This window comes from Colossoma macropomum, unplaced genomic scaffold (assembly GCF_904425465.1).
Source record: "Colossoma macropomum unplaced genomic scaffold, Colossoma_macropomum, whole genome shotgun sequence".
Classification (NCBI taxonomy): domain Eukaryota; kingdom Metazoa; phylum Chordata; class Actinopteri; order Characiformes; family Serrasalmidae; genus Colossoma; species Colossoma macropomum.
Genome location: NW_023494802.1, coordinates 12436042 through 12456371, shown reverse-complemented (window position 1 = coordinate 12456371; position 20330 = coordinate 12436042). Strand labels below are relative to the sequence as shown.

Below are 20330 nucleotides of genomic sequence, written 5' to 3'. Positions count from 1 at the left end.
GCCTAAGACGTATTTTAAAAATTAATTCAGAAAGGCAAACGCTTTCATGTTTACCTCTATTTCACCCTTGTCAACATTAGAGCACGCATTTAGGTTTATTGGTGGTTTTGGATGGTAAATAAAGTGTGTGTATATATATATATATATATATATATATATATATATATATATATATATATATATATATATATATATATGTATGTATATGTGTGTGTGTGTGTGTGTGTGTGTGTGTGTGTGGTATGCATTGCAACCTCTGGTTCCTATCACCACTGTAAAGAAATCGTAAGTGGACAAGTTTCTCTACAATGCAGCATTTTATATCAGAACACTCTAAAGGACTTTGGACCTCATTCACCAGTATCTTCCTAAGTTTTTTCTTAAATTTGTTCTTGAGAAAGATCCTAAGAAAAAGTCTACATCAGATTCATGACATGTTCTTAAACAACAGAGTTGTTCACACCTTTGCACTCATGAATGTGTGTAGATTCTGTTCTTATCTAAGAACAAACCCCAAATAAGAAAACTACGGAGCCCTGCTGGTGACATCCTGTATAAAAAAATTAATGCTTGGCCACGATTTAGTAAGGCATGGGAACAAGATAATTAAGACATGGCCACGACTAGCAAGGCATTGGAATGAGATCCTAATGCGTGGCCACCACTTAATAAGGCATGGGAATGAGATCCTAATGTGTGACCATGACTTAGTAAGGAATTATCTCATTCCCATGCCTTATTAAGTTGGCCATGCATTAGGATCTCGTGTCCATGTGTTAATAAGGTGTGGCCACACATTATTTTTATTGATATGGGATGTCACCAGCAGGGCTCTGTAGAAAACCTTGGTGAACATCAGAATCAGTGGGTTTTAAGAAGAAATTTCTTTATAAGAATGGTTGGTGAATAAGGCCCTTTGTTTACATCTCAATCATTGAATTATGCAGAGATTTTGAAAAATTGGTGGAATTCCTTTTTAACTGTTGTTGGATTGTTTGACATTTGAAAGTTAGTTTAACCCCTTAAAATCCCAGACTTGTTACATACTAAGGCTTATTATTCAGTAACTACAGGGACTTCAATGCAAACTGGTTGAGCGATTCTTATTGTATAGAAGTGTTATAAAAAAGGTTAGAAAAAAAATGGTGGTGTCACAGGGTGAATTTGATAGTCTCTCTCTATTATTAGCCCTAATAAACGATTAAATAGTGGCACTGGATCATCATTGTGCCATGACTGATTTAACAAATTATGCATGCAACTCTCCATCCTTTGGTAATTTGTCAGCAAATCGGGCCTATAACCATAGCCGTGACGTGAGAGTTCAAAGATAAAGCAGTGTTCTGAGTGAAGTGTGTGTATGTGTTCAGCTCAAGTGCCAGCTCGCTCTCGGGAATGGTTCAGTGTGGTGTCAGAGCTCACACTGCGACTGCACAAAGGTATATGTTTCCCAAAACTTGCCCTGGCCTCCTTTTAGTGCGTTCCCTTAGAACAGACGTGATTCCTCTGTCTGTGTTGTAGCTGCTCTCAGGCTAAATTAAAATAGCAATCCTCTATAACCCCTACAGCACATCCAAAGTGATCAAATTATGTATGTCTATTAGGGGCGTAAAATGCATTGATCAGAAGGTGGTGATTCAACTGCATCAGTTCTGCAGTGTTCCAATCAATTAAAGTCGATTTTAATAAAATTCAATAAAATATGCACTCAAGGCCAGAATAAAATTCTCAAACTAGCTGAAAGTGTAACTATGTAATGTACTGTTGTAATTGTATTCCACTACTTTGTAATCATTTTGTACTGTCACATTTGTGTAATCATTTTTAAAATAAGCTCTGTATAATCAAAATAATAAAATCAAATCATGGTCATTGATTGTTTCCTGAAGAACTGTCATCTAATTAAACCTTTGTATAATTTACAGCCCTAATGCTAATCTTTGGGAATATTTAGTCGGCCCTTGTTTTGTGACTTTACTACTGTCATTCTCTCTATTTATGAAATATAAGAAATATAATCAGGCCTCCTGCTTAATGAAGGTGTACACTGTAAATATTGATTGGCTTTACCAATTAAAAATTGCAGTACACTTCACTTGTGCCTTCACTTACACTGTAAGGTCAAATCTAGAATTACGTCTAGACTGTAGTTCTAGATTTGACATTCAGATATGTGCACACACAAACAGTTTGAGAACGTTTGTCTTTGAGATCTCCTTTAGGACCACATGGTTAGACACAACATGCGCCACCATCTATAAAACAAACCTTATCAGCAGATCTCTCTGCAGCACTGTTCCTATTTTTGCAGTAGAAATAAGGGCTGTATGGCTTTATCAGACACCCTGTGTTGCTGCTCCCCTGAGCTGCAGTGTTGAGTCTTGATTGATTTAATTAAAACATATTCAGTCTGCTAGTGACTTTAAAGAGTTAGTGTCTCCCTATGCTTTGCACATCAGTCCTGACTGATATTTGTGCTTGCTAGTGCATTTGTCCCTTTGTTCAGTGAGGAATCAGTGTTCATACAGAGGTTTAGTACAAACACTTTTCATTTGACTGTAATTTTCAACCCATTTTATTTGCATCTTAATATTACCACAGATTTGAAGCTAATTGGAAAAAGAAAGGACTACATACATTTTGGTGCTCATTTGCTGACTCTAAGAATGCCTCTGCTCCAGGAAAACCTGTTATAGAAACAGAGGAGAACGTGCCCTCATCTACATCAGAGGTGAACCTAGCTCCGGCCACTCACTTAGAGGTGATTTATGATGACGTCCCATGTGAGACCGTCCCCTCTCCTGGTCCAGGTCAGTGACAAGCTCTGGTTTCTCTGAATGTACAATCTTATGCAAACGTTTGGGCTTCGCTGGGCAAATGATACGTTTCTTTGACATTTGTTCTACAGAAAACATAAAAAAAATTAAATGCACTATATATATATATATATATATATATATATATATATATATATATATTTGCTGAATTTAACATATACAAGGGGAAAAACACAAAAATTTTACTTATGCAGGTGTCTGGTCACATCGCATTTTATGTTTTAACATTGTTTTTCAACATCTTACATTTAGCATATAAATAATAATTTAACTTCTCTGAATGTATTTTATTTGATTTATTCATTATTAGAGAATCAAGTAATTAATTTTACCAGGGGTGCTTAAACCTTTGCACAAGACAGTAGTGATGTCTGGTAACAAATAAGTGAGAACTGTTGTGTTTCAAAAAGGCAAATAGCATAAGGGGTTGCTTTTTTGTTGCAAGAATCAAGAACAGACAGCGTAAATGTGATAAATATCCTGTTAAATATATGCAGTGCAGTATTTTCTTCTTTGCTTTCTTGAAACAGACTATTACATTATGGTCTTGTTAGAATGCAAACTACATTTCTTGTACAATTTAGACACTTCATATTGCTCTTTTTTGCCATGCATAATGAATGAGGGTTGCATATCTTGTTTCGGTGTCACGCAGTGCAAAATATTAGCTAGTTTGTATCCTGAAGTCAGACCCATTGCTGTGTTTTGTAAACTGGAAACATCAGTACACATTAAAAGGTCAGACATAGCAGAAACACCAGCACTGAGATGGGCTAATGTTTTTCAGTCCAGTTCTTGATGTGCATGTTAAGTTTTAATTGAGATAAGGTTATAAGTTGAGGCACAGATAATGTAATTCCATTTGTCACAAGTCACTCAAATTACAAACATTAAATATGGACAATGCACAGAAAACACACTTTTCGGACTATATGTACTGTTCAGACATGTTCCATACAATATGGGCAATGCCTGTGTCAAAACGAGCTCCCTCACAGCTGTACACCTTATCTAGCTGTTCTGTGTTTCCTGTTCTTGTGTGTAGGTGATGATACGATCTATGAGGATGTGCAGAGGCCTGACGAGTCAGCAGGAATGTTGGACAACGGCTGGAGCTCCAGTGAGTTTGAGAGTTATGACGAGCAGTCGGACACCGAGATCAAGCAGCCGACCCGCAGCAAGGTGGGCAAGCATGGGTGTCTGCTCATACCTGGGCCAGGGTGCGATGCAAGGGATGTCATGCAAGGGACTTTATCAGCTTTATAAAGTCTTCCCATAAACAACACTTCATAACTGTCTCTGCTATCTTGTTTATGTCAGTGCTTAGAGCAGGGATTTCCATTTTTGTTTAAAAGTGATGGGTTTTGGTCAAAAATTATTTGAAGAAGTCTTTCCATTAATCCAAATTAGCCAAGACATTTTAGTGTCTGACATTTGGTTCTTAAGTTTTGCACGGGTGCTACGAGGCTAATGCAGCTAACAAGTAATGGAAGCTTATAGCAGTTGTGCAAACCACATGCCTAAATCATTACAGAGACAATAACATATGTTTTTGATGGACCAGTCATATGTGGACATTGCTAAGTGTGAAAGTGCATGTTGGACACATTGTGATCCAGTGACTCTTACCATCTTTCAAAGTGGTCGGGGGAGGGAATAACTACATAAGATTTGTAGTGTAAATGCTAAAGCATTCTGAGGCGTCTTCAAGAGGACCACCTTTGCTTAGCAGTCCATGCTATCTAATATCTAAAAGAACAACTACCAAAAAAAGTGTTGTTTTACAACAAATACAGTGTGATAGCTGGTACACTGGTCATAGCTGGTGACAACCGGTCACTGGAGACACATTTGAGATACATAGAAATGCTATCTGTCAGCGGCTTTACGTTGGAAGTCCGCTTGTGATCTGATCACTTGAGACGGATGTTACAAGAATAGTTTCAGATTCTATTAAAAGAACAGAATCTGAAAAATCAGATTCACACAGTTTTCTACTCACCCTAGATGTAATCGATCAGTAGAGACAAGTTTGGAATCCAAATTTTTCTTTTTTAGTTTAGAACTTGAACCATGAGGCTAAAATTGCTAACAAACACTAAAACTAAAAAATAGTCCCTTAAACAGCACAAATCTTTTTTGTAAATACATCTCCAAAATGTCCTTCAACCCACTTAAATTGCATCCAGGTCTTCATTAAGGTCACACAGACTTGTCAATGTGTTTTAGGACACATTTTGAATTAAAGGTGAGCTATAGAAGTAAACAAAGCTTCAGGCAGCCACTTTAAGGGTCTGTACTCACAAACCATCTTAGGAATAGAGTGCTGATCTTTAATTAGTATTTGCGACAATGACCGTTCCAATGAAGTTATGTCTATTTTTGTAGCTTACAGTGACATACTGTGCTATAAACCACATCGGCAAGTCTGCTCCACCTTAATAGAGACCTGGATGCAGTTTGAGCAGGTTGAGAAATGTTTTTGGGATTTTTTTTTACAGAAGCCATGTAGGCTATTTAGGTGACTATTGAGTTCTAGTGTTTGTTAGCAACATCAGCTACATCTTGGGTAAGTGGAAAATGGGGTAATATATACATTGCTTTTTTTTTTACTTAACTGTTTCTTTAATACCAGGTATGAACAGGGCCAGAGTTGCCTTAAATCAGTTGCATATCTGTATTTATCTTGAAGGCTGAATTTTTATACAAAACAATTGATCAAACAGTGTCAGAAATAACATTAGCGTTTGACATGACCTAATAAAGCACGTGTGATGATTTAAGCATGTGGCTAAATTGGTGGCTATAAACTTCTATTGCCTGTTAACAACATTAGCCTTGTAGCTGTAACACAAACTTCTGACATCATTGACTACATTTGGGGTATGTGCAAAATTTAATGGAAACTTGACTATGAACTATCACTTTAACAGGGCCCAAACTAAAAGCTGATCACTTCTGCGCTTTGTCACAAGGTGGCAATATGTAGCTGTTGTCAGATACATACATTGCTGCATCAACCACACTGGCCTTATATTTGTGGCATGACAAACAAACAGCCAGTGCTGATTGCCATGGTTTGTGGACAGCGTTTGGGTGGGGAGAGGAAGGCTAATTCACTGTGCCAGTGGATTTTTTCACTCAGCAATCTCTTTCAGTTCTCTTTCCTTCCTGGGCTTCCCCTGTTCCTCTCCTGCTTTTGCTCATTTTTAGTCTGTCCTCTCGGTTGCTGTCTCCGTCTGTGAGCACTGCTGATCAGCACTTTCTTTACCGAAACTTTATGTCATGCATGATCTCTACTGAAAACAGGTACAGAAAGGCTTTACTACACTAATCAATGCACTGTCTGGAATGGATACTAAGTGTGCTTGTTTCCTTCTGTTTGTAGCTGTCGTGTGTAATTTGTATGCCAGTCACAGGAGAAAGCACTGGATTATACAGGCACTTACTGAGACATAAGGCTGCCTTGTCCATTTTGATTGAGCAGTCCTTGCCTCACTTTTCATTTTGATTGTCTGCTTTCACTCTGATTTTCTCTGTTTGTTTCCTCATTCTCTCTCCTTTCTGTGTCTTTCTGCCTGTCTCTCTGTAAATATCGATCTAAATCACCATCCCTGTTGCCTCTGGGCACATGGAAATGATGATGACTGTAGATTTCGCCGGATGTACGGCGCCTAAAGGAGCGTTGTGTCCGGACCAAGCGTGAGCTGGCCATGCGGTTAGGGGCTCCAGACGTCAGCCAGATCAAACAAACCTATGACATCAAGGTATACTTTCCTAGGAGCAGAGTAGATGCAGTTCCATTCATTCATTCATTCATTTTGCATTCACCACAGACAATTAGTTCTAACTTAGAAAAGCAGTGAACCATCTTTAGTCTTGCTCCAGCTTGCACAAAGGAAAAAGTTTTTTGTTTTCCCCTCTTAGTTTTGCTTCACAGTGAAAATGAAACCGTCTTAATGCCTCCAAGCTTGTAGCAACTGAGCCATGAGGGACCTTCAGAAAGTGACTTTGCCCCTGCTGTTGTACACCCTGTTCTCTGTACAGGATCGAGCGTTTTTGCTCTTCTTCCTCTGAGCTGCCGTTGCTCGTCTCAGCACTCACCTCCTCTCCCACAGGTTCAACAGCTCATGAAAGCTGCCCGGAACGGCACTAAAGATGGCCTGGAAAAGACGAAAATAGCCATGATGCGCAAAGTCTCTTTCCTGAGCAAGAAAGAAAACACAGGTTTGAGGTTTTCTTACTTTTTTCCTTTTTACTTCTGATGACTCCCTGATGATAATTAAAGCTGAAGACAATTTACAGAGCGATTAGTCAGTTTTGACAACATATAACACGTTATCATACAGGTGATAAGGAGTAGGAGGAGGCTTGGATAAAAGGAAATCTGCACAATTTTAGAGGTAGTAGTGAGAATAGTGGAGTTAATGAAATTATTGTGAATGCAGATGACACAGAAGATGATTCTGGTTACCTGGATGTGACTGTTTCTGATGTGAAGCACCCACCACCACAGCTGTGTCCCATGCCAGATGGCCTCAGTAGCCAACAGGTATGTATGTGTGGTGCTTATTTATCTGTATGTGTGGTTGTTTTCGTGTGTCCTCTTAACAATGTTTTCAAAAACATTATTTTTCTGAATTGCACGTCAGTTTTTCCAACGGTTTATCAGATATCTGTGTTATACGGCTATATTTCAGAGTTCCCTATTAAAATGTTGAACATGTGCCGATTCATTTTGTTGCAATAACAAATCATTTTTTTTAGATTGTAAGGCGTCATATTCTTGGCTCTATTGTTCAGAGTGAGATAAGCTACTTGGACTCCCTTAAAAGAATCCTGCAAGTAGGTGACCGATTTAATTATATAATTAACTAATATGCAGCTGCTTTTGATTTTGTTCTGTTAGCGCATCACTATCATATCAAAAACTCTCTTTTTTAGTTTTTTATTTTCTTACTCAGTTTGATAGCAGCAGCTACTTTTTACATCATGTGGACTTTTCATAATGCATGGACCAGCAGAAGTGGTCCAAAATTAATTGGAATAAAATATTTTACTGCATAAAAGTCAGAGACCACCCTTCATTTATTTAGTTTCCAGTCAAAATGGCCATCAAGTTATTCATTTTTACTTCTGAAGAGATTAGATAGTCCATCTGTATAAGGAAGGGGGGTGTCAAAGGAAAGTGTGTGAATAAACAAGAGTTTATTTTTTTTTTAATTATTGAAAAATATATAGGAAGGAACCCAAACTAACCAGCAGATAAACGTTACTTAAAACTTTCAGTCTTCAGAGGAAGGAGAAAATCATTTTCCACTCTTGTTTCAGATCTAAAAATAATCCACAGGTGTTTCTGTCCATCCTTCCACTGTGAGAGGATAACTGAATGCTATGGGGCTGAAAGGATGCGCAGCTGTCAAGAAGCCATTACTGAGAAAAAAAAGTAGACAAAAAAAACTGCAATTCAAACAGAAAAGCTGCTGGTGTTCTCAGAACAATGGACTGTCCACCCCAGAGACCAAACCAAAGCATCATTGAATGTGTTTGGGGTTACTTAGATCATGAGAAACAGAAAGTACAAGCAACTTCTAAGACTGAACTTTGGAGGTGTAGAAAATATCTCTTCAGATTTCTTTAAAAAACTGAAAGCAAAGAGTGGACACACTAAATACCTATGAAAAATGATATTTTATTTAGCTGTTCAGGCTTGTGTTATTTTCTGTTGAATATGTTTTCTGCCTTTTTTCCTAAAAAATGAATAACTTGTGCTGCCGTTTGACTGGAACTGAAATGAATGAAGTATGTAATCTTTAATCTTTACACAATACCGTACATTACAATTAAGAATGTTTTTGTTTCTACTCTTGTGAAGTTACCATTTTGGAGCTATGAGTTATGCGGACTGCCCACTATGTATTTCTTCCTCTAAGGAGAAATATGTTCAGATCATACATTCTAATCCTCTCTCAGGATTACCAGAAGCCTTTACTGGAGGCAGAGCCACGAATCCTGAGCCCTAAGAAAATCCAACCCATTTTCTTCCGGCTCAAAGAGATCCTGCAGTGCCATGCCATGTTCCAGATTGCACTGGCCTCCCGTGTGGCTGAGTGGGACCGCACAGAGACCATCGGGGACCTCTTTGTCGCCTCTGTGAGTCTCAAAACCTTAGTCTTAACCAGTCTATCCACAAAGGGTCCAAATTCTGCTGCTCATAGTCTCAGCTTGTATGCGGGCCGAGGAGCTAAACAAGCTTGATCCTGTTTGCTGTAGTCCCCTTTGGTTTCTTTTGGTTCTTTGCAGTGACATGATGTATTAAGTAATAGGTGTCATCTGAGCAAGTGAGCTGTCATGTGTAGTGAATAGTAACTTCTTTCAACAACCTCATACTGTTATCAACCACTGCTGAAACTATGAAAGCTAAGTATGATGTATGATGCAAACAAGCTGTTCATATTACCACAATTGAGGTCCTAAATACAGTGTTCACCCTGAGAGTTTAGCGGTGAATTAAAAACCACAAAACATTATATTAAAGGAGCTGTTTCGTGAAAAGTTGAGTTAATAATAACCGAGTTTGATATAATAAACGAGTTTGATATAAAATGTAAACACTGTTACCTCTTTACTCCATATGGTCAATATATGGAAATACACTGCAAAAACAGCCCAAGAACCCATTTACATATATCTGCCTATCCTGCCTTCAGCAGTTTAGCTCTGCCTGTTGGAAGTGAAGTTTTAAGGAGTGTTTCTGGACTGCTTTTGTAATAAACCACAATCCGGGGCAGCCAATCAGAATAGACTAATTAACATAAAAAAAGGCACAGTAACAAAAAAAAATGAGAAATTGTCATGTGAAAAAAAAATTATGACCATTTTAGTATATAAAACCACACAAATGTTGAAAGGACCTCAGGGCAAAATAAAATAAAAGAACAATGTAGGATAATGACCCTTTAAACCACAGAGTTGTTCACTTGGGTGCTATAATTGACTTCATGTGCACTTCATATTGACTACCATCTATTGACTAGCTTTTTTGCTTCATTCTGGCTGTGCGCTGCAGCTTTTTTTTAGATGGAAAAACAGGAGATTCTGTGCTCAGCATTTCTATTTAAATAGTACTCATTTCCTTTGCAGTGCCCAAGCTGTGACCAGCAGCTGCACGTGTGCTTTGTACATTCAGCGCATGTTCGATTAGTCAAAAGGAAAATAATATATATAGTTAGCCTTAGCTGGCACAGGGAGGAAAGTGCAGACACAGCATAAATGTGGACTTGCAGAATGCTCTGTTTTTTTAGAACTTGGAGGTCTGGCAAGATTTTTATTTAACACAGTGCTTTGTGAAATTATATGATCATATATGTGTGTACATGTATGCATTTTCTTACTTTTCTCTCAACCACTTGCAGTTCTCAAAGTCAATGGTCCTAGATGTATACAGTGATTATGTCAACAACTTCACCAACGCGATGGCTCTTATCAAGAAGGCTTGTATGTCAAAGCCAGCATTTCTGGAGTTTCTCAAGGTGAATTTCTTTTTCTGCTTTTCAAAAATACCATTTTTTACTTCACTAGAGGTGCATATTGTTTTGCTGTCTGACATATTTTGCTGATAATTGGCAAAATGTCAATCTGATAATTTAGTGCCTTGTTTTTTGTTTGCATACACACTGAAGCATGTATATTGTATTATTATTTTTATTATTGTTATTATTATTAACCTTTGTGTGGTGTTGGGGTCTATGGGATCCATTTTCAATGTTTTCCAAAAGAAAAAATGATGTTTATATTACACATGTGCTGTTAGTGTGTGTGTGTGTGTGTGTGTGTGTGTATGTGTTTGTATATGCGTGCGTGTGTGTAAAGGTGCTGACTGGCTACAGCTGCTAAAGGAGAACTCTACTCTGGCCACCTGTGATATTTTAAACGTCTGGTATTTTTACATAAATTGATATGGCTGTATTGATTTAAAAAAACAATAATGCAGTGGGTCCACCAGACCACTGAGTAACAAAAACATCAACACCACACAAGGGTTATTAATGGTATGTGCTGTGTGTGGCAAAAAAAAGACATGGCACCCCCAGCCTGGTGATCATTTTTGATGAATTTTTGGTCAGTTTTAACCTAATTACTGCACTTTATGCATTAATTATAATATTAAGTTTTAAAAAACAAGAACAAAAATCTAGTGGTTATCGGTATCGCCCCAACAAAGTATTAATTATGGTTATTAGTATTGGCCCAGAATTTCTGCATCAGTGCATCCCTATTTTTTTTAATTCACTGGACATGTCCAGTGAACTATGAGTGGCTTGGTTTGTTGTGTAGTGTTCTTTTACACATCACTTTTGAATGACTTTTGGAAATTAATGTAACAGGACACATTCACATTAAAATTTTGAATTTCTGCTCCACTTTATGTCTTGACTTTCAGAAGAAGCAGGCTGCCAGTGCGGACAGGATCACCCTGTACGGCCTCATGGTCAAACCAATCCAGCGCTTCCCTCAGTTTATACTCCTCCTGCAGGTCAATACACACAAACACAGCATTCTCCTCATGATTCTCATACTGTACATGCTTTTAGATAGAATTAGCTAAAATTAACTTTTTGGAGTTCTTGCCTCATACTTTTACGGAATTTCCTAATGCTGCTTAGAGGAAGTGAAACGTACGAAAGAGAGACATACCCACAAAAATACACCACCATTCTAAAACATAGAATTATAGACTGCACTGTGGAAAGCAGCAGGCCTAAGCTTGCTATCTAGCCAACTGGTTAGGTGGGTGAGATTACCACTGCACTTCATAATCCTCTTACGTTCCCTCGGCAGCATACAGTAGGACATTATCTAATGATCTCCCCTTCACTCTTTACCCTGAACAGCATTATGGGACACTTCTGCCTGCTCTTTACTGTATGCAGACTCCTTTGATCATGCATTGACTGAAAAACGAATAGCGCCTGTTTTTTTCACACTCATTAGCAGCTGAAAAGGCACACTTGTTTTTACATGGACACGGCTCGTTTAGTAAGAGATGATCAATTTAATGAGCCTGAATTCATCCTTTCTTTGTGTACTGGAGCTATATATGACTATGTGGGAGGTCTTCAAGCTGTAGATGTGTGTCTGTGTGCATGTTAGGGATGTGAAAATGAATCAGTCAGAATATCCAGTTAGGGATGTATTTATGTTCGTATATTTTCAGGAAAATTACTTTTTAGGAAAACTAGGGAAAATGGAGTAACCTAGTATGGTTTTGACTTTGTAATATTGTTTTTTTTGAGCTACATGTTTAATTTTTTAAAAGACATTTCTTTTCCTTTACTGAGGTTATAGTTAGGGTTAGCTGAAAAATTAATAACTTAATAAGGTGAGGCCTTTTTTGTAATGACTCTACATCTTGCCTTTGTATAAAAACAAGTCTGTGTGTGTGTGTGTGTGTGTGTGTATTCAGGACATGCTGAAGAACACTCCGGCGGGGCACCGCGACCGACTGCCACTGCAGCTGGCTCTGACTGAGCTGGAGACGTTGGCGGAGAAGCTGAATGAGCAGAAGCGTTTGGCTGAGCAGCTCTCTGAGATCCAGCAGCTAGCACGCAGCAACAGTGACCGGGCCCTCAGCAAGGTCAAACACCAAAGCACACCCTTTCCACTGCTGGACACTTCAAAGAATTAGTCAGCAAAACTACTGCATGCCCCAGCATCCTCAGCCTATTCAGCAGACAGAGAGGAAAAAGATGAAACGTTGGCATTCACTATCTCTTCCCAAGTCATTTCCACGTTTCCTCTTCCTTTAAATATATTTAATACCTCCTCTGCTAGAATGGAGGTATTTTTATTGAGAGCACTTTTATTAGCTCTGCACATTAGCATACATGAGAGTAACTGGACTCAGCAAGAACAATAAATCCATTCATCACTTCAGTAATCCCTTATTATTTTGATGATATTAAACCTTAAACCTTCACATAAAATACTGATCCTCGTTCATTTCCGGCTGGAAAGTAATGGCGTCTCCTCCTAAGTGGCACTGCAGTTATTTGATTCTCGCTGTGAGCTATCATGACTGATGATTTGGGACATGCACCGGTGCAGTTATGGCCTCACATCTGTCGTAGAGCGAAAGTGGTCTGCTCGTAAATGGAGCCTTTATGATGCTCTCTATTCACTAGAGGGTGCTCCTGTCTCTCCCAGCAGCTGCACAGTGGAAAGAGGAAAAAAAATCACTTTTAGCCCGTCTTCAGATGCTAATGAGCTAAGAGCTAAACTGTTTTCTGGATTCTCCAAGGTTACAGCAATTCATCCTCACCGGCTATGGTTGAATGTGCAGAATAAAAGTGCAGCGTTCAAAGACATTACAGGGGGATCACAGTCCCTGCAGATGGAGAAAGGCTGAATTTTAATGTTACGCTACCCTAGTGGCTCTTTTCTAGGTGTCAAAGACAAGCTGCTATAAGAGTTTCTGTCTTGGGTTGTTATTATATGGTTGTACAGTTTGATTGATTTAATTAATTGTGTTTGCAGCAACTAAACTCAGATAAGAAGCAGCTGATTTTGTGTGAAACGCTGATCGAGACTGTGTATGGCGAGAAGGGGCAGGTTCTCAAGTCCAAGGAACGCAAAGTCTTTCTCCTCAATGACATGCTCGTCTGTGCAAACATCAATCTCAAGTAAGTGACGTTTTACAGAATACTATTAGTTAGACATTGAACAACTCTCATTTCCATTCAAAAGTTTGATATCACTGTTTTCATTTTGATAAAACCATTTTTTACAGGTGTATGTATAAAACTATTCTATTAACTTCATAGTAAAAAATGAAGAAATGTTACAAACCTCAATTCCAAAAAAGTTGGGACAGTATGTGAAATGCAAATTAAAACAGAAAGCAGTGATTTGTAACTGCACTTTCACATATATTTAACCAAAACAGTACAAAAACAAGATATTTATTGTTATACCTTGTTACTGTCATTTTTTTTGTAAATATACACTGTATATATATATACACTATAAATATACAGGGGTAATTTAAGACGAGGAAATGCTCAAAAAACATCTTAAACAAGTGTTGCAGTCATGCTTGGGTATAGAAGGAGGAGCATTCAGGAAAGGCCAAGTCCTTTACGAGTGAGGATGGGTCGAGGCTCGCCACTTTGCCAAAAAATCTTTAATTTAATAAAAATGTTCCACAATAAGTGCTTGCAAGGATTTTAGATATTTCACCCTCTAGTGCACAATATCATTGAAAGGTTCAAGAAATCCGGAGAAATCTCTGTACGTAAAGGACTAAGCCAAAAAACACAAATGAATGGCCATTTGATACTTACTTACGTACTTACAAACCATTTTCAATAAACACTGTTCGTCAGGATTCACAAATCCAAGTTAAGACTGTACTATGCAGAGCAGAAGCTATATTCCAGAAATGCCACCAACTTCACTGGACTAAAGCTCTGTATTGGGCTGATGCACAGTTAAAACGTGTATTGTGATCTGACAAGTAAACCGTTAGACTGTGTATGGAAAATATGGACATTGTGTTCTTTGGACCAAAGAAGAAAAGGACCATCCAGACTACCACTAGCATAAAGTTCAAAAACCAGGGTCTGTAATGTTATGGATGTGTATTAGTGCCCATGGCATGGGTGACATGGGTAACAGCTGTAAAAGCACTGTTAGCGCCGAAAGGTACAGGTGCATTTTGGAGTAACATGCTGCTTTCTAGACAACTTCATTTTCATGGATGTTCATACTTATTTTAACATGATGTTGCCAAGCCACATTCTACACGTTACAGCGGCATGGCTGCGTAATGTGAGAGAGAGGTTGCAGTCCAGACTTCTTTTCAGTTTCCCACGTGGGGAAAAACGTGGGGCACATTTTTGAACCGCATTTTGGTGTGTATTGCAGGCATCAGATTTGAAATGAGCTTACATTAAAAAAGTTTATTAGGTAAAACATGAAATATGTATTTGGACTTTTTAATTTAATGTAAATCAAGCTAAATTTACTGATCACTTCTTTCTTTTATTATTAATATTTCACAAACTGTCCCAACTTTTTTTGGATTATCTCCACAAAGAACAGTAGATGTAGATATTGTATCTAGAAATTAGTGTAAATATATAATTATGGTTTATTATTTATTATTTAATAACTTCCTGCTGATTTCAAAAATTCTAATATTAAATAAAATACATTAACCCTCTATTGCATGATGTTGCCTCAGGGCAACAAACTAATTTTCCTACACTTTACAATAACATTATACATATTTAAAGACAACAATAGGGTTAACAATAATGGGAAGAGCTTGAGTAAGACAATAAAAAACATGTACTTGGTCATAACATCTCTTAGGGCACATGTAAACCTCATTTTTACCGTTCAGTATCAATTTTTTTGTTATGAGAATTTGCAGAAATATGTTTGTTGTCCAGAAGCAACATTGTGAAACAGTGGAATGGATTTAGCCAGTCACAAGCCAGGTCTCACCACTTCAGTGAACATGGCTCTATATCATTTCTTACCATTGTTGCACAATGTTGCCTCAAGGCAACATACTCCAAAAGGACCTCTGCACACATTATTTTTTTTATGTTTTTGAATTGAATAATTGGGTCCAAAAAATAAATCAAGGACCATTGTATGCAAGAAAAGTGAATTGAATATTTTTTTTTAAATTGCTCTCATATTGCATGCAGTAGAGGGTTAAGTTGTCTAGCTGACAGTATTCAAATCTACAGCTAACTCTATAATATTATTGACAAAAAATACTGTGCTTATTAAAATAATGAGTGATTCCAAACTTTTGAACAGCAGTGCATGTTTTCTCAGTTAAAGATGCTCTAACAGTGACATAAAGTAAGTGAAGTTTTATGGTTTGCTGCTGCTACATTTGCCCTTTTATCTGATGATCTAGATACATTGAAAGTGGCATTGATTACGTCATTGATGAGCCAAGGTAACATTTTCAAGTCTGTGAACTTCCTCAATTCTGACAGCGGGGCTTACAGAGTCTTCAAAGCGTTCTGATCAGTGTGATTTCATAACATTTCATTGCAAAATGGGTGCCATTCAACTTCACAGTTCTAATCTTTAATGCGGATGATGCATGACGGAAGATCACGCGAATACCAGTTTCTTCCTATCGCTGCGTGGTCTATCTTTTTCTCTGGGAGCCCAATTGATCACAAGGGCTCGTTTTATCCCTGTGATTCTGTCACAATTATTCCGAGGCTCTCTGATCACAAATTATATCTAGCTGCACTGTGGGCTTTGTTCTGTCACGGTCTTTAGATCTTTAAACGGTGTCTTTGTCTCCAATCAGGGGCCCTCCGGATATAAGCAGCCTGGTCCCTGTTGGACCAAAGTACACAGTGAAGTGGAGTGCTCCTCTGCAGCAGGTTCAGGTGGTGGAGGTGGGCCAGGAGAACCCTCAGAACAACGACAGTGTTTTTCAGCCTAGTGGAGCCAAGCGCCTCAGCTCCGTCAGCTCGCAAGGTCAGCACGGTTTCATGGTTTCAGACACCCTGGAGAAGCAAAGAGCATAGTTAGACAATAATTTCACAGAGGCCTTTGATGAATGGGTTAGGGCCAGCTTGGACGCAGTGGTGAAATATTGATATACTCTGTCCTTAAAAATCCTGACTGTGTAAAAGTTTTACACCATTTTGACTTTTTTAGTGTCTTTGTGAGAACACTGGTTCAACTCTGCTTGGTCTCAGACTTTCACGAGAAGAAATTAGACACGTGCTGGGTAACATTAGACATAACTGAGTGAACAAACAGACTTCAGCGCTGCTTTTTCACACACAGTAGCTACGCAGATTGCAGTTTTCCCACATGCCAGAATGTCTATTAGAACTCAATACCTCTGTGGCTGCGCAAATCACAGCTTTTCCAGATGCAAGATTGTCTGTCAGAAGTCAATACCTTCATACTGGTCCACACACAGTCCTTATTTTCTATTATTTACCAGAGAAGCTGAGAAATACAGTCTGAAGAGTCTCTGTAGGGCTCAGAACAAATCCCAGCACTTGTTCTCCCAGAGCGAGTACACATGCCCAATCTCAGGGGGCAGCGCTGGCCTAATTCTCAGATAAGATGTACTGACGTCCTTGGTTTTATTTATTTATTTATTCATTTTAGTTTGACTTCAGATATTTTTGTGGGGATGTGGAGCTTTCATGCTGTATTTTACACTTATTAGACACTGATAATGCATTATACACTGCCATTCTAAAGTTTGAACCATAATGTTTTTGTTATGGCCTAAATAATAATATCCTATGTAATGTAGCATAACAATAAAGGATCAAGAAATATGTCATGGATTGAAACTCAGCAGAACAAGGATGAAGAAGCTTCTTCATCCTTGTTCAGAATTGTCCAGGCTATTGTCTTTTTTGTGGTTCTTTATGGATATGAAAGCTGGAAAAAAGGAAAATTTGTTGATGTCTTTGAACTTGTGCTTGTGAAGAATATGTTGGATGGCAAAATAAAACAAACAAATGGGTTCTTGACCAAATCAAGCCTCACCTCTCAGTTGAAGCCCAGAAAACCAAACTAAAACTACCTTATTCTGGACATATTATAAAGAACTTTGAAGAACTAATTCATTGGAAAAGATATTTATGCTTGGAACAACTGATGGTAATAGAGGAAGAGTACAACTAGCAACAAGATGGGTAGAGGCATCATGGACTGGACTATCTATATGGTTGGCAGGAGTCATAACTGACTTGAGACCACTTAAAATAATGTATTTTTTTATGTTTTATTCAATATTTCAGATTCTTTGCTTGTTAAAGGGCCATTTTCCCCTGAGGTTCACTTATGATGTTTGTGTAGTTTTATCCACCAAAAACCACCATCATTTTTCCAGTTATCCATTTTTCAATCTCTTTTTAACCCTTAGAGTTAAACAGGCTGTTTTTGTTACTCTGCCTTTATAACTAATATGCATAAAAGAACTCTGTTCTGATTGGCTGTGCCTTATTCAAAAAGTCTAGTCTGAAACGCTCCTTATTACTTATATGTGAATGGGCGGAGCTAAATCGCTGTAGGCTGAATATATGGACATGGAGTTTTTTGCAGCTTAGTTTCCATATATGGACTGTATGGACTGTGGAGTGAATGGTATGTTTTGAAACTTGGTTTATGATGTTTATATACTACATCAAAGTCTATTTAAAAGGGTGAGGAAATTTCAGCTTTCCACGATATGGGCCCTTAAATGATAATTAATGTGCTATAATTATCTGTTTACAATGATTTTTCTCTCTTAGTCATTTTAAAATCATTGCAGCCCTTTTTTTATCACCCTGGACACACTTAGCATTTCTCTTTTTTCCCTACAGCTTCATGGCCTCCTACTAATTACTTGAAAGCTGTAAACTTGCGCAGGGCTAGTATATTAGAATTATTTATACGTGACGCTGCAATCGAATATATTGATTACTTTTGTCTTTTGAACAGTGATTTCAATCTTTTGAACTGCGTTGTATGTTTCAGTGGGACTGAATGTTAATTAGATTGCTGTTTGGTAAAAAATGCAAGACCTACACTAACCGGAGCTGTGATATGATGGGAATACAGATGGCATGTTATGCAGAATGTGATAATGAGGGGGTGTTTATTTTAGGCAAGCTGTTTCTGGGGCCGCCAAGGCTGTATCAGGAACTGCAGGAACTGCAGCACGACCTCTCAGTGGTGGAGGAGGTCACACTGCTAGTGGGCACTCTGCAGGGATCCTATCAGGTATGACTCTGTATCTATCAGCAGCTACAGTACCACTGTGCTGAATAATGATTAGTGATGTCATGTTTTTCCTCTGGTCCTGATTCGAATGTGTTTACATTGACTGTACATCAGCTATTTGTGTTTTTGTGGCTAATACAGCTGCACATTAAAGAAAAGTAAAAACATAATAACACAATAAACATCTCTTTTCTTCTCAGCTTTGAATGCACTGTACTGCTGAGTGTCCGATAGCTGCCCACTCAAATTTTGTGTGCACCTGGATTTATCACATTTTAGTCAAAGTCAGCTTGCTTAAACGGGCACTTCAGCCAAAATGAAAAACATAACCATCACTACATCAGTTGTAAACATACCTACTCACTCCTTACAGTGGAGCCACGATAGTCTCAAGAGAGTTTTTGTAGTTTAAAGACTACAGACTAAGAAACCCCTTTTCTAATGATGTAACTTGATGGTGGGTACAACTACTGGGGTGGATTATTTGAGGTTGGCTGCTTTGATTTTTTTTGTTTTCACTAGCTGGCTAGTGCAGAGTAAAGGCAGAGTGCTAATGTTACTGTCAAATGGTCAAATACCATGTCTGTATTTAGTAGCTTCTACATCAGTGGGTTTCTTTATCACTGCGGGAAGCTCCCCATGGTTAGCATTTGCATAATGAATGCTGGCTATGATCGTAAAGAAACATTGATGGGCAAAAACATAAAAAGGACACAAAAGTAGGGAATTCTGTCAAACCGATGAGGCTGAGGGAAACAGTGCCATAGAATATTATATAACATGACAAATAACATATTAAATGCTAGTTTTGGCCTTGAATGCTCCTTTAACTGTAGATGAAATGTTGACATTGAAGAGTCTACAATTGGCTGTTGAGCTGTATTCATTTTCTACTTTAAAATCATTCCACACTGCAGACATTTCAACCACTTGTTAACATTTCAAAACATTCCTCACTGCCACAAGTGCATGATAATGTCTGTTTACCTCATTTAAATAGAGCACAGTAGGCTAAAATAGCTTTAAAAAAGGGTTGGAATTGGGTTGGGATTAATAAAGCCAATACAAATCCATTGAAAAATGTCTTTATTGGCTGCAATACTGATTTTTCCGATCACATCAGGACATCTGTAGTAATAATCCCTCACTCTTATACCCCTCCTCTTGCTGTACAGTTAAGCATCAGTAAGCTCAGTGCTAAGTGATATGCTAACGGGCAGTCAGTCTCTCTGACAGCTGTCTCTGTCTGTGTGTGTATGTGTGTGTGTGCAGAATCTTAACACCACAGTGGGGCAGGACTGGTGCCTGGCACTGCAGAGGCTCATCCGCATCAAAGAGGACGAGATCCAGTGTGCCAACAAGTGCCGTCTACGGCTCATGGTGCCTGGCAAGCCTGACAAGTGAGTGGTGAGAAAGCACTCACAGCGGTGGGCGCAGGCGGGACAAAACGGAGCTCAGTGGCAAATTGCCTTTAATGTGCGCAGATGCAACACGCCTGCCGAAGGAAGCACGCTCATCCCGTTAAACGATTTAAAGTGATTTTGCGTGATTGAAATGATTCATACCAGAGGACTTAGCCTTGCTGGATTTGTTCAGGACCAGCGGCTGCAGCTGCTCTTCCCCGCTCCCGTGGCCAAATGGACTGGGCTGAACTTGGCTTCAGTAACAGGACTTTGGTGGGAACAGATTTTAGAACAGCTGGGCATTACCTCTAAA

General features: G+C 38.5%; 1 protein-coding gene across 9 annotated transcripts in view; it reads left to right on the top strand.

Annotated features, from left to right (window-relative positions):
• The window catches only part of arhgef10lb (Rho guanine nucleotide exchange factor (GEF) 10-like b), a 52201-nt gene that overhangs the window by 16265 nt on the left and 15606 nt on the right, over window positions 1-20330 (top strand). For 3 of the 9 annotated variants that reach the window (XM_036590797.1, XM_036590794.1, XM_036590792.1), the window contains 15 exons: window positions 2682-2810; window positions 3883-4019; window positions 6491-6604; window positions 6956-7064; window positions 7286-7389; window positions 7605-7682; window positions 8811-8990; window positions 10253-10369; window positions 11281-11373; window positions 12304-12474; window positions 13374-13519; window positions 15775-15816; window positions 16183-16355; window positions 18499-18614; window positions 19887-20014. In XM_036590797.1, coding sequence (XP_036446690.1) covers window positions 2682-2810; window positions 3883-4019; window positions 6491-6604; window positions 6956-7064; window positions 7286-7389; window positions 7605-7682; window positions 8811-8990; window positions 10253-10369; window positions 11281-11373; window positions 12304-12474; window positions 13374-13519; window positions 15775-15816; window positions 16183-16355; window positions 18499-18614; window positions 19887-20014 — 1837 coding nt within the window. Of the gene's footprint in view, window positions 1-1370; window positions 1440-2681; window positions 2811-3882; window positions 4020-5381; window positions 6147-6490; window positions 6605-6955; window positions 7065-7285; window positions 7390-7604; window positions 7683-8810; window positions 8991-10252; window positions 10370-11280; window positions 11374-12303; window positions 12475-13373; window positions 13520-15774; window positions 15817-16182; window positions 16356-18498; window positions 18615-19886; window positions 20015-20330 lie in introns of those variants that run through there. The other 6 variants (XM_036590790.1, XM_036590796.1, XM_036590793.1 and 3 more) reach the window with 5 other exon arrangements.